The following is a 15,211-nucleotide window of genomic DNA, read 5'->3' as shown; positions in this document are numbered from 1 at the left end:
TATAATCATATATTATTGCAAAGATTTTTTATAATTTATGCTAAATTAGAAAGTATATTTTTACATTTTTACCTATACAGTATTTTATAATTCAAACCTAGCGTAAGTATTGATTCATACATTTTTCAAAAAGTTATAGCATTATAAAATTAAAAATATAAAAAATGTATTTATTAAGAATTTTTTTTTTATTAACTTTGATATCCATTTTCATCATGAAAACAAAATAGTCAGAAATTTTTGTCAAAAATTGAGAAAAAGTGTCAGTATTTCCGGAACACTTTTAAAAGTTAAGTTGATAAAAAGTTGTCATTTAGAATCCCCCCCCTGTGGGTTTCAAAAATAGCATTTGGTAACTATTTTCACCATGAAGACAAAATAAAGTCCGAAATTTTTTTTTCCATGATAAATTACATTACATTAGCTTTAATTTAAGATATATATAAAAGTGTCAGTATTTCCGAAAAACTTTCAAAAGTTAAGTTGAAAAAGTTTTTGTGAAAAAGTTGTCATTTTGAATTTCTCCCCGTGGGCAGATAAATGGTCAGATTTATAAAAAAAATTATATTGATTTAGTCATTTTTGATAAAGTTATGGCAGTTTTAAGTAAAAAAAAATTGAAAAAATTTCGAAAATTAGCAATTTTTAAATTTGTAATTTTTTTGTAGAATTCCCCCATTTACAGGGAACGAGGGAAATTTTTTCAATTTTTGAGGGTAATGTCTTCAACTAGATACAATTTGTGATCATTTGACGTGCTGTTCATCAAAATCGGTCTAGTGAGAGCTGAAAATGAGTAGTAGTAACGGGCAAAAAAAAAAAACATAGTGAAATTAATACTTTCTCAGTTTCCCATCGAATCTAAAATACCCCAACACAGTGGCAACGCGACAAAGTTGGGACATTTATAAATTATTACATTCATAGACATTTTTAATAAAATTATGGTAGATTAAAGAAAAAAAATGTAAAAATTACTGATTTTTAAAATTGTAATTTTTTCGGAGATTTTTCCCATTTATAGGTAACGAGGGAAACTCTTCTAATTTTTGGGGGTAATGTCTTGCACTAGATACGCTTTGTGATCTTTTGACGTATCGTTGAAAGAAATCGAATTGGGTGAGAGCTGAGAAAAAGTGATAACAGATTAAAAAAAACACATAGTAAAATTAATACGTTCTCAGCTTCGCAAGTTAAAATGTGTGCACTTTTACCCCAAGTTACTTTACTTTTAAAATACATAGAAAAATCAACGAAAGAATGAAAACAATTAATACGTTTTGGATAGAACGCATTTATAACTACAATTTTTACTGCTTTCACTGAATACAAAAATCCTTTGGCAACACATGATAACAACCAGAGATCAATGTCAAGACCAGTTTATAATCTCTTCAATGGTTCATTTGCACAGTCAAATTTACAAGGATTTCTTCAGCTTTCGCTCTATTTTTATTTTATTGATAATACTTATGTCATAATAGAAAGAAGAAGATTGAGAAAGTAATAAGCTTTAAAATATACTCATTATCCTTTAATAGATAGTAAATAAAGCAGTAATAAATAAATTAGCCATTATTAAAAATAAGCGATTAACCAGATTTTAGTTTAAAGATTTTTAAATCGAGTAATTTATTGAATAAGAAAATTATATAAAAGTAGGAAAATAATTAATAGATCTGTATTAATTGTTTAAAAACGAAAGTGGTCAGAACTATTAACTGACTCGGAGAATTCAATTCACGTAAACATCATCTCACAAGAATTATACACATTTACTCGGTCTACAAAGAACTCGAGTATTTTTTGTTTTTTTTTTAATGTAGAAAGTTTTAATACTCGACTTTGCGTATAAATTAATTTAATTACAATTCTGGAAACCTAAAGAAACCGTTAAATAACCACTATGACGCACTAACTGTGTGTATACACAATATAAAAAAGAAGAAAAAAGATGCTGCTTTTTTAATTATAAGCCATTATGTCATTTAGGTAGAAAATCGTACTATATAATTAAAAATAAACAGTAGGAAATAGTACCAACGATTCCCAAATAACTTTTTTTTTTAATTACAAGATTTTTGCCAAGAACATTATTTTATTCATATAATTATATATATAAAAAAATAATAATTAGCAAAAAAAAATCTATTTTTACTTTAAGGTGGGTAGTAGACTAGATAACTCGAAAATTGCTTTTGTAGATTGTACAATACATTAATAAAACAATCGTAACGAACCGAAAATCGTTAACGATTTATTATAATTATAATATTTAAGTTATATTTATCACAAAATAAACACCGGAAATAATTACTATAACTTAAACACACATCAATCAGTCGTAATTAGCACATGGAATTAAATATTATATTAATACAAACCGGTTAATATCTTGCAAGAGTTTAACTGATCGTGGTCAGTTATAATAAACATCAATATATTTTTCGAAGAACTAATATGAGCTACAAAAATGAAAGCAATTTTTTAGAATTTATTTATAGTTTTGAAACGATAGTAATGTTTTAGAACCGAAAGTTCACGAAGTCTTGTCAGAAGATTACCAGTGACTGTAAAAACCAATAAAACGATTGAAAATGTAAAAGGTGAACACAAATAAGTTAGTACATCTATTTTTTTTTGTCAAAACGATTTCTGTAATTTTATTATTTTGCGAATACTGTCACGCAACGATTCAAGTACAGCGAGATTGGAATGAATGTTATTATAACGTGACAAAAATATTATCATTTCATGTTATAGTTATTGTTGATCATTAGATGTGGTGATTGTTTGGAGACTCAGTTATTGTATATTGGAAAATTTACAAAGAATGGGTCGTCGAACTTTTGGCGATCTAACCAAAGGTGGACCACCAACGGATTACCTCAAATTTTATTTGAATATACTAAAACAATGTAATTGTTATTAATTTTGTAATAATTGTAATTTTAGCATTCTAGACGATTAGTATTAAATCTCAACGCCACAATAGTCACCGCAATAAGATATCCTTGTTCTTATTTTACTATTTTCATTTTTTGTCAACATTAAAAACACTATACATGCACAAATATTTTTTTGTGCATATAATATTACTATTATTATAATAATAGTTACATCTAATAATTATTATAATAACACGTACTATTTTCTCAATATTATTTTCCTCCAACAGACGGTAATACTCGTGCACATAGTATTCACATACACTGATTCGTACACACATGACATAATAGCACTGACCATTGTCTTTTCTAGTAGATTAACCTTTGCTCTAACGAAGAATGCGAGATGATTCAATAAAATCAAAGATATATTTTATAATACTTTTAATAATTTAAAAACATGCGGTAGACATCTGCCAATCAAACACTTGCTATATTTTGTAGAATATAATGGGTATCATACCACAATAGATTAATAGAACCATTTGTGTTAATAAAACAATAAAAAAGACGATGTAATGATGTAGCTAAAAACTTTTAAATCCACATAATCACGACTTTCTCGAGAACAAAAAAACAAGAGAATGAAAAAATATTTTTAATAAATTATTTAAATAATCCAATTAAGAAAATTTTAAGTTATCATATAAGTTGCATAGGCCACATAGTATAGGGTAAAACAGATCTAGCTGATAACTTCTAATAACTATTGTTCCAATAATCACTTCGATGTAATTTTTTGAAACATTTTTTGTATTTGTAGACTACGTTAAAAACATACTTTTTATCATTTTAATTTTATAATAAAATAAAAAAAGAAAATAAATTATTTTTCTATTAATTAAAATGATTGTAACTCAATAAATATTTGCTCTAAAATTGTAATTAACATATTAATCGTTTTCATAAAAAAAAGTACTAAAAACTAATTATTTTGAAATGTTGAAAAAATATAAAATAAATTTTTTTTTTTAATATTATGAAAAAAATAATAAACAAATATGACTTAAACAAAGTTCAAAAAAATACAGTTAACATTTCTAATTGTATCAAAAGTTTTAGGATTCGTCAGTTAGATTAGTTTCATCCTGTATACTAATTTACTATCCATAAAATAACTTTAATTATAAGATATAATAAACGAAGTAATAGTTCCATTAAAAGAAAAGGAAAGTAGAATTTTAATAAGATTCGATATAGAAAATAAAAATCAATAATTTATAAGTTATAATTTGCAATTAAAAATAAACAAATAATTAACTTTTTACATTACATACGATTTAAAAAAACTATATTTATAATACTGTTTATACTACAATCTATTATATTTGTAATAACTTGATAAAATTTTTGTTCACTCAAACACATATAATATAGGTGAAAATATTAAAAGTATAGTTCAAAAAAATTAAAAGAAGCTTAAATCATGAAAGCTGTTTTTGTGAAATCAAAAAAATATATGTGCTGATAATTATTCATTTTAATATTTGAAAAACAGCTATACCATTTTGTTTAAAACCACCTTAGAAGATTGTATAATTTGTTAAAACGTTTTAATTATTACAAAACTATGAGCAATATTTTAAAAATACCTACAGAATTTAAGACGATTTAGCTGCGCCGGATAATCATAAATTATGATAAACAAATAATAGAGATTTTATTTATAAAACATTTATCTGAATATTATCCAACATTTTTTACTATGAAATATTTCAGTGCATGTTTTGTGTGCAATGCTTAAAAATTATGTTTCGTGTTAAGATTCTAAGTTTATTATTGAGTTAATGTAAAAATAAGACGATCCACAAAAATTATCATAATAACTGTGTTACTCGTATAATTTTTCAGGTTTTGGCGCTAATATTTTACATGACGCCCAGCAGTTTTTGATATTTATACTAGATTTGTAGTGAATAGCCCACTTTCGATTTTTATCATTATAATGGTTTATAATGTTTCATAATGTTTTATAGCAAAAAGGATGGTATTTTCATCGTTAATCTAACCTAGTGATATTAAATAAAAATATATAATAGCCGAACGAGTTGAACCATGATATATTTGCATCAGACCATATCGCATTAGTTAGATTGACATAATAACAAAAAAGTATAGTGACACTTACATAGAATATCTTTGTTCTATTACTACACACACATTGCATAATTAAAAACTTAACTAAAAATTTATTCTTAAAAAGTATTGATATAAGTACAAATATTTATTAGCTCAGATATAGTTTTTTTTAATATTGTAGAATCTTACATATTAGCGGTAGTTGGTCATGAAAATGTGATTTTGTGTTACTTAGTATATAAAATAATCATACTTAAAGTAATTTTATCCATTTAATGATCAAATAGAGAAGATTAGTTAATGTAACTAGATTATTGTAGGTAACTTATGAAGCTATATTCGGTCATTAATAATCTATATTGCATCAAACTATTAATTTACTGTTTATTACCAAGTGATTACTAAATTTAGAGTTCATAAAAGTATTGTAACTTACAAATTGTAAATTATAATTTGTAACAGACAATTCAGTATATATATATATATATATATATATTACTAATATCGAGTTGTTTACATATCAAAAAATCAATGGATTAATTAAATAGTAAAATTAAAATAGCGTGACTAATAATAATAAAGGACGCGGTGCCCACTTAATAATATTACCATTCGACGTCATTGAGATTTCTTGTGTCTAAGTGATCTAGAGCTTATGCTCCGGCGATTTCACAGGTATTCTATCTAATTTGGATCTCGCGTTATTGATGCTCTATTAAGTAATTATTAATAAATGAATAAACATTTTAGTGTATTGACATATAAAAATTTTTTGTAAACCTTGGCCGTAATAATCAAAAGTATAATCTAATTTCAAAAATACAGAATAAATATATCAGATCAATACACTTATAAGAATATTTTGTTAGGTAATCAAGATATGTAACAATTGATATTTAACCTTTTTTTTCGTTTAGCGTAAGCATTGAATACTATTTAGTAATAACATAATATTAAATGTAATATATGCAATCGAAATTATTGTGGGTTAATCAGTTAAAAATAATGAATAAAAAGACTCAAAACATTACATAGATTAGACAAATTAAAATAATTAAATACTAAAATCAAGTGAATAAAAATAAAAGAAGCATGCAAGTAAGATTTTCTCATTGACAGTAAATTGAATATTTGTAAAAAATATATTGATAAAAAATCATTCAGAATTTAATAAAAAAATGAAATTCAATTTAATAATTAAAAGTAAGGTACCGTAATTAAAAGGCAAACAAAAAAGGAAACAGTTTAAATTGAAGTTCAACATCTTATCAATTAATTATTGGTTAAAAGTAAAAATAATAAATCAATTTGTATATAAAAAAAAAATTATAATAACATACTCGTTATTAGCTTAATTTATGAATTGAGTATTTCTACTGACTCTTTCAAAACTCTAGTTTCACTGGTAATTATTATAAATAAAGATTATAGACCAGAACGACATTGTACACTTTTCACAACAATATAAAATTTATCAAGTGCAGTTTTTCTAAGAGTAGATACGTATCAAAATAAAAAATTATAATTTAGAGTACTATATGAAAATAAGAACTTCTCAAATTTATATTCAATGACGTAGCCAAAGAGGAAGGTATGGTTTTAAGTCTCCGCCAAAAATTTAGTATAGATTATTGACTACAGTAATTAATCATAATACCATGAGTAGATATTTTTATTATTATTTTGCTTTCGAAAATCTCAATCCATCAAATTATATTAAAAAAAAAAACAAGATATAAAAATACTTATGTTATTTAATTAATCGGAAATTATTTGAATAATATCATACCTGTCCTAACATTAATTAATATAGTAAATAAAATCAAGCCATTTTAGTAATTTAGATTTCTCATTTTATTCCCGTTCTCTTCGAGGAGGAGGACCTTCATCTCTTGGACAGTAGCTCGCGACTCGTCTTAACGTGTACAGTGTAATGTAAACGATGAACATGTATAGTGGTACCGCGTTTTATTGCGTTCTGTGGTTGTGTTACACCTCAGTTCACGGAATCGGAAACTCAGGTAAAAATTTAAAATTTCTTCCATTTTTTCAACAACACAATTCGTATTATTAACATTTATCATTGGTTAAAAAAAAAATTAATCAGTTACTTTAAAGATTTAACCTACAGTCTTTTAAGAGTGTAAGCTGTTCAAATCCTTAAAATTTATTTACTTTTTAGCGAATCAAATATTGATATTAAAAAATAAAGTAATGGTTGACACATTTTTTTTTAAATTATTAGAATATTAATCATAGGAATAAACATTTTAATTGGGATGATAATAGACTCATCTAAGTCAGACTATTATCAGAACTTGAAACAAAAGTAATATTTTTATTTTATGATTAAGAAAAAATTGTTCTCCTCAAACAAAGGTGAATTAGTGAAGTTATTGTTTAAAATTATTAATTATATTATGTATTGTAACTCGTCTCGATAATATAATACTTTTACAGATATAAAATAAAAAACAAACCTACTAGATTTAATTTAAATTAAAAAAACCCAGAATTTAATTTTGATTGCTCGTAGCATATTTTTATATTAACATAAGTATTTTAAACTTTGCCATTAAAATCATGCATCATATTTAAAAAAAATATATCAACTTTGATGATAGAAAGTTAATATTTCAAGTAATACCAATAGTTGTTCACTTATTAGAGAGTGTTTAGCAATTGAATCAGTTACCCTATACTGTAGTTACTTTTTTATTTTTTTCTACTTGATAATATTCTGATTAAATAATTATTTTACATTAGATTAATTTTCTTATAAATTTTTATTTATAATGGATCTAAATACGCGATCTATTGTATATGATTAACTTATTGTTAAATTATTTTTCAATAAATATATCATTAAAATTATTTATTAAATATTTAATAATTACACCATAATTATTATTTATTAATATCGTAGCTTAATACTAATAAAAATAACAACTTGACCCTAAATTGTACAGATCCACTGATTCTTTTTCGATAATTAATTTAAAAATATATAGCTAATAGTGAGCTAATATTAGCTTTTATAATAATAAAAGATTATACTACTAATATTTTACACGTTGATAACGAATATTTAAATTACAGTAATCGAGTGACGCATTAAAAAAAAAAATTTTTCATGCAAGTAAAATCTTCATTTAATAAGTAGCAAATAATACCCTTTATTTAGATACATTTATATATATACATCTTTTAAAAAAATTCGTTAAATGCGTGTTTAACGATTTTGTTGTAAGATGTATCCTATTACCATTTCTAATGGTACTATTAGAAATGGTAATAAGATACATAAAAAACGTAATCGGTGAGTTTTTAACATATAAAGTGTTAACCTATGAAGCAACACACACGATTTTGTAACAGTAAAAACAATGGTACGGACGGTTGGAATTGCTTTGAAAGTGAACACGTTAACTAAGGTATCCGGCAACCGACAAAAATATATAAATAATCAACAAATGATAGTTTAGAGGTCAACCAATAACATAGATGGAAAATTTAAAAAAAATCGCATGTAATAAGCTTTGTTCGAAATCGTGATCAAATCGGCCTATTTGTTGGCATATCTCTAACATATCTAATAACACTGAAAAGTCGTTGGACCCAATAACATATTTCATTCTGTGCCTTCTGTTAAAACTGGTTGAAGGATATTTAGAGCGTGAAAATAGTTCATGATGACAATTTAAAAAAAAAGTGAAGACCTAAGAAGGTAACACAAAAATCGTATAAAAGTAAACTCAATACTTCAAGAAATAAATTTCTCCAGTTCAAAAATTATAAATAATAAAAATGATGTTGTTTTATAATAAGTATCACAAAACAAAATTTTCTCTTAAGCAAGCCAAATAAAAATTTTGGACATTGTGTATTAATATTTCAAATTATAAAATATTTCATTTCTAAAATAATTCGCAATTTTCTTAAAAAAAAAAAAAAAAAACTATGTATACAATGAATGTTCATAATATTTATATATAATGTATTGATAAAAAAAAAATGGAAGTAAATGATTCCCCGAATATTAAAAATTATTTTTTTGATTATTAATATATTTTACAAAAAAACTTTAGTAAAATTTATTTTAAAATCTTATTTTTCTCAACTTGAAAGAAATTGACCTTCTAAATTTTTTTAATATCCTTCTTAAATAACTAAAATTCAAATATATATATAATAGCTCTAAATTATGATAAATAAAAATAAACTCGAATAACAAAACTACATTTGAGCAAATAGAATTAGAAAGTAATTTTTTTGGAGCTTGAAAATTTTATATAGATATTTAATAAATAAGAAAACAGGTTTCTATTGTTCCCATTATTTGTAACAATTTAACTGTTTCCTTACTTTTTTAACACTATATATTTTATTTCATTCGAATTATTTAAAATAATAAATTAAAATATGATATTTAGCTCCTCACAATTTTTGGATTAAAAATATTTTTAACAAGAAAAATCTTCTCTTCCTTCTAAAGTAAAAATAGTTTGAGCCTTTTAACTATCTTAGATCATAATAAAATAAAATCTTTTATTTTTTAAGTCATCAGCATCTGTTTTTTCAATTTTTATGATAATATTTGACAAAGAATGCTAAATAATAATCAAATAGGTAATTAGACAGTTATTTCTAATGTCCAATTAACATAATTATTAGGTTCTCATTAATATACATCTGTGATAGATATTTTTCATTATATTAATATAAAAAATTTGCTATTGACTTATTTGAGCACTAGTTTGTAAGGATGAAACAATTTTTATATTTTATTACGTTTTCTTATAATTACTAAATAAAAATTTTAAAAGAGTAAAAAATAAATAGATGTAACATAATTGCTATGAGTAATATTTTATAATTAAACCAAAAAAAAAAAAAAATCATACTGATTGAGTAATGTGTTTATGTTACACTTGGTTATTTTTTAATTTAAGTAAGAGAATTTTAGAAGTTGTCACTAAAAATCATAAAATATTTGACACGTATTGAAATTTAAGACACACCAGAAAGTACATTAAATTTGAACATTAAAACTATTTAATGAATAATAAATTTTAAAAAATGATAATTGAATCAATAAAAATAAACAAATTGATTCAATTCTTTATTATTATAAAAAATGTATTTAAGCTCTAGATACATTTTATCTACCGACTATCAACTATCAATATTCCATTAATACGTGAAGTTACATAAATATGGTGTGAATACTTGAAATTGACGTGCCATTTACGTTGTTCGAAAAAACGTACATACTAAACGACTTCATACATAATAAATGTGATGCACACTTAAAGGAAGACTGGATGTATAAAAATGACAACTTGCTAACATTTTCTAATCTGTTATTACGTTACTTAATAATAAACTTGATTAAAATGTTAAGATATTGGTTTCCGCGTTTATAAAAAAATGTATGTCATATGAACCACATACCTTATCATATTTACGTGGTCACATGCAATGGCCTTTCCAAAGTTTTTTTTTTCTTGAGGTATAATCATTTTGTAATCATGGATTTACATTTTGAATTCGGCGAAAGATTTCTCCGAGTACAATCCTTAAGAAAGTTACAAGTACGTAATAACAAATAAAACATTTTACATCCGCATATTGTTTTCAAAATTAAAAAGTTATTTTAGTAGTAAACGTTTTAAGTATCAAAATCAACCTGAGAACCATGGGAAAATTATTTTGTTCATAGAAATTGGTTGCCAAAATACAAGAGTTATGCGCTAGCAACAAAACGTACAGTGCCTTATAAAGAATGTCCACTCTTAGTTTATTCCCATAATTATTTACAATTATCTATCAACAGCAGACCGCGCGTGAAACTCCAGATAGAAATATGAAATTTTAAATTGACATGTAAAAATTTTTATTACATAAATAAGAGCTGAAAATAGAAATATAAACGATACGGAGTATACAGAAATCGCAATAACACCTATTTTCAAGCTTGTGCACAATGATGATGCAATATGCTAGTAAGAAGACACAACTGTAACATCTATTAATATCGACTATTCACATATTTCCAGTTCAACTATTTGTAATTTTTATTCTATGTGTAGTTTCATAATGGTCAACATAACAGCTCATACATTTTTTAAAAAGTTATAAATCAATAAACCTAAATGAAAAACTATTACTTTAGTGGTGGATATTGCAAGAGACATTCCATAATTAATTGTGGAAGTCCAGTCGCACAGTGTAAAACTAACAAACTTTCACCGCAAACAGATGTTATTCTGAAATAAATGAGTTTTTTTAATAAAAAACTAAAATAAAATATTATAGCGCACAAAATACGAGTTTCATGACATTAATCATTAATAATATTAATTAATCATTACAGAGTTATTTCTTTAATAATTTTTATTCTGTAAAAACTTTCAGTATGTTTAAAATAAATAATAAGACAATACAATTAATTGTCTAGTATAGTTTATGATTGATGAAAACGTAGACAAACAAGTAACATAAAAATGATTTATACAATAAAATAATTGCTAATAATATAATAAGATAGACGCGGTTCGTTAAATTCGAAACTTATCTATCATAAAAAATAGGCTCAAATAAAATTTCCTTTCAACAATTTAAAAATAAATGGAATGGTGCTTGATTTTATAAATGTCACGAGAAAATATATTTTCTAATAAAATTTATAATATGCGATATTTATTCAACTACTCCGTATAGTTTAGCCTAAGTTTAAGTTACGTATATATACAGTTTATCAATAGCCAGTGGCGGATTAACTTATATTATAAGATTTTGAGATGTAGTACAATATTAAAAAAAGGAAACGTTCCGGTGATTGTTCTATGAGAAATCAGAAACCAAAGTAAAAAAAAAATCGCTATTTTTACAAAAAAATGACTTTATTTTAAACTTTTGATAATGTTCCGAGACATCTGACAAAATCGAAGTCTATATAAAATTGTAGTTTTTTAAACATATGTTATTATTAAAAAAAAACGTTTCAACAGTTCATTTACTATGAAAAATGTTCACTTTATTTGTAGTTTCATAAGGCTAATTTTTAATAAGTAGCTTGCGTAACTAGTTTGACAATAATAGACTAATAATACACTATTTTAACAAAAAAGTTTGACAGATTCGTATCAGAGCAATTTATTATGATAGTGATGTTAGTCACTGTTAGATTTTTTTTAATAATATTAATAAAATATATATATTATCTGGATCTGGGTTTATAAATTATAATTGAAAAATATTTGTGACTATGATTTATATTTAAGTAATGATTACAAAATATCTAAACAACTACATTTTCAAAGAATTCGAAAATCATTGTAAAAATTTGTAAAAAATCATTACTTAAAAACATTTATTAATTATGAATATTAATAATTATGTTATAATATTAACATACATTGTTAACAATTTTTATTAATAATGACTAACGTAACATAATTTGATCATCTAAATCAACCGAAAAAAACTATATACGAATACTATAGTTCCATTTTAAGGTGTGTCGCGTTACATATAATACAATAAAATCAATTATACAATGAAAAGTCGATACTAACGATAGTCATCTCAATTTCATCATTTTATTTATTACGATTGTTGATTATTCTTAGCGCATACTTTCTTACGCACGTCGTGTGATATAATTGAATTTGTATTATTATGTTCACAGTAGACTCGAAAACTTGGGACGAGGGCCAGCAAACGATAAAAAATGACACAGCGCCTTTCCTAACGTCCGCCGAACGTAACCGACGACTGGTGCCGTACGTGACATATTACATGGTGGGTTCTAGTGATGACAACGAACTGGCTCAATACCATCAACAATTCAAAAGTCCAGTCGATATTTCGAGTACCCCCCGCCCACGGTTGCAAGCAACAACAATCAAGCCTAAAACTGACAATCAAAAGATAAATAAAAAACAGTCAAACAACCGCCAACAGCAGAACTTCTTAAGACTGGATCACCAATACCGCGGGTTTCAATTGTTTAACAACAATTTTTTCCGTCAGCCAATACAAACTACCACTGCTAGTTACTTGAGATTTCCAAGTTCACCAAAAACCTATAGACCCATTGTGATTGCCACATCACAAAATCCACCATACGAAGTGGAAACAGAACGTCTAAATTCTTATGTATATACTCCCGATGAACAATTACAATACAACTCAGTTTATACGAGTCCTAGGTCTGTTGTAACTGACACCCAAGCAAATTTCAAGTTTGGAGGTTTTCTACCAACTTTACCGCCTACTGAACATCCGCAATTTTTCTACTATTCCACTACAACTGTCAAACCAAAAAAACTTAAGGTTAAAACTAAAAGACCGACGACTTCAACAATTAAATTACCGTCAACATTACCGACTCGGCCGTCAACTATACCACAGACTCCTTCACTATCATCACGACTTCCAATCACAACCACTGATAAATACGGAGCTCTGAACGAATTGATACACGAATACGATCTCGGCGGTCGACTGTCCAATAAGATAACAGCCGAAAATATAGATTCCAGTATTCAAACTCTATCGGCTGTATTGCAGATATTACAAAAGGAGTCGAACGAACAATCTAAATCTAATCTAATAACGAGACCAAAGATAACGACCACTCCTAGACCACAACAACATAAATGGAACGACTACGATGATACGGCCGATACAAGTAACCCAGGAAGACCTGGTATAGACTATCCTGTATTTTCAACCATACCCAAAACCAGCTTCGACTGCAAAACTCAAAGATATAAGGGATTCTTTGGAGACCCTGAAACACATTGTCAGGTATTTTTAAACGAAAATTTTACATAGTATAAGTATTTATCGGTAATTAATTTTATTTTTTGATTCAGGTTTGGCACTATTGCGATTTAAATGGAGGTCAAGCGTCCTTTTTATGTCCCAATGGAACCATATTTAATCAAGTATCACTAACGTGCGACTGGTGGTTTAATGTGAAATGCGATACAACTGCCCAATTATACGTACTCAATGAACGACTATATAAATACATTATACCATCCAAACCTAGTTTTCCAGAAGACTTCGAAGGCCCACTGGTAGATAGGTATCTGGAAGAAAAATTCAAAGAAACAGAAAACCAAAAAAGTCACCAGAAAGAGAAACCGTCACCAGAACTTATGATGAAGATGCTAACAACAAATTCAACTACTTTAGAGCCAGACACAGTCAGAACACCCTATCAACAACTTCTTGATGTTGATACATAAGACCATATTATGTGGACTTTTATAGCAAAATATTTGGAATTTATTAACAACATCTCAAATATTGATGAACAGCAATAACAAAAACATATATCAGTCAGAAAGTTATTTAAGAAATATATTCACAATACAACCAACAGATATACAAGAATGTGCCATTAACATGTAATTTTGATATATTTATAATCAAAATTAATTCATGTGAACAAATTAAAAAAAAGTAATATTATATTGTAAGGTTGCTCAAATTTAAAAGCTCATCTATTTAAGAATATAATAATCAATAATAATTCTACATTTCAAACAAACTTTCAAAAATGGAAATCATAAGTTTATTTTATTTTTAAAACAAATACAGTCATACTGTATCTTTTATGCGTGCCAATATATAATCTAAAATTATAAGATGTTAGATTCCATGTTACTCAATGAAATTGTGCAATAATAAATTATAATTTAGGTTAAGATGTAAATAATTTGTTTTAGTTATGATCTTCCTATTATTTATTGTAAAATATTTAATAATTTTTAAATTACACTATAAGTTGTACTAATATAGAACTTATTTTTTTTCAATAAATTAATTTAATATTTTTGTTTAATTTTTTTTTTAAGAATTTTTATGAACTGACTAATGGCTAAAGTTGAAAGGTTTACAAATACTTTTTAAAAATGTTTTATCTAAATTAATAAAAAAATAAATTTTATAATATAATAAATGTTCAAACTCAGGTAATTCGAATTAATTCTCTAAGAAGCCATTGAAAATTTTTAGTTTTTAAAAGAGAATAATAATTGTTATAGGCAAAGTATTTATTACTTGGTTCAGAAAACTTTAAATTATGTAAATGAAGATAAATAATATTTTTTTTTATTTCTTCAAACGAAAGCCTTATTAACATTGCTAGCTAATTTTCTAATCTT

At 25.3% G+C, this 15,211-nt stretch overlaps 2 protein-coding genes across 4 annotated transcripts in view; one reads left to right on the top strand and one right to left on the bottom strand.

Moving 5' to 3' along the window:
* LOC126900876 (RING finger protein 17) overlaps positions 1–15,211 on the bottom strand; it is a 36,366-nt gene that overhangs the window by 17,257 nt on the left and 3,898 nt on the right. The gene's annotated exons all lie outside the window — the stretch shown is intronic.
* Positions 6,898–14,880, top strand: LOC126900881 (uncharacterized). Of its 2 annotated transcripts, none has more exons than XM_050676892.1 (3): positions 6,898–7,048; positions 12,724–13,844; positions 13,913–14,880. In XM_050676892.1, exons 1-3 carry the CDS (start codon positions 6,970–6,972, stop codon positions 14,288–14,290), a joined length of 1,578 nt encoding a protein of 525 aa, XP_050532849.1. In that variant the 5' UTR covers positions 6,898–6,969; the 3' UTR covers positions 14,291–14,880. The 2 variants fall into 2 exon arrangements, with proteins under 2 accessions (XP_050532849.1, XP_050532848.1); XM_050676891.1 differs by having other exon boundaries at positions 6,900–7,048; positions 12,721–13,844.

The sequence above is a fragment of the Daktulosphaira vitifoliae genome, unplaced genomic scaffold (genome assembly GCF_025091365.1).
Source record: "Daktulosphaira vitifoliae isolate Bord-2020 unplaced genomic scaffold, ASM2509136v1 Scaffold_3, whole genome shotgun sequence".
NCBI classification, from domain to species: domain Eukaryota; kingdom Metazoa; phylum Arthropoda; class Insecta; order Hemiptera; family Phylloxeridae; genus Daktulosphaira; species Daktulosphaira vitifoliae.
The sequence above is the reverse complement of the archived record's forward strand: the minus strand, read 5'-3'. Positions and strand labels throughout refer to the sequence as shown.

Coding starts and splice junctions, on each gene's coding strand:
- LOC126900881 (XM_050676891.1), top strand. CDS start 6,970: ATGAACATGTATAGTGGTACCGCGTTTTATTGCGTTCTGTGGTTGTGT. Junction 7,049..12,720: donor TCACGGAATCGGAAACTCAG/GTAAAAATTTAA, acceptor TTATGTTCACAG/TAGACTCGAAAACTTGGGAC. Junction 13,845..13,912: donor ACCCTGAAACACATTGTCAG/GTATTTTTAAAC, acceptor TTTTTGATTCAG/GTTTGGCACTATTGCGATTT.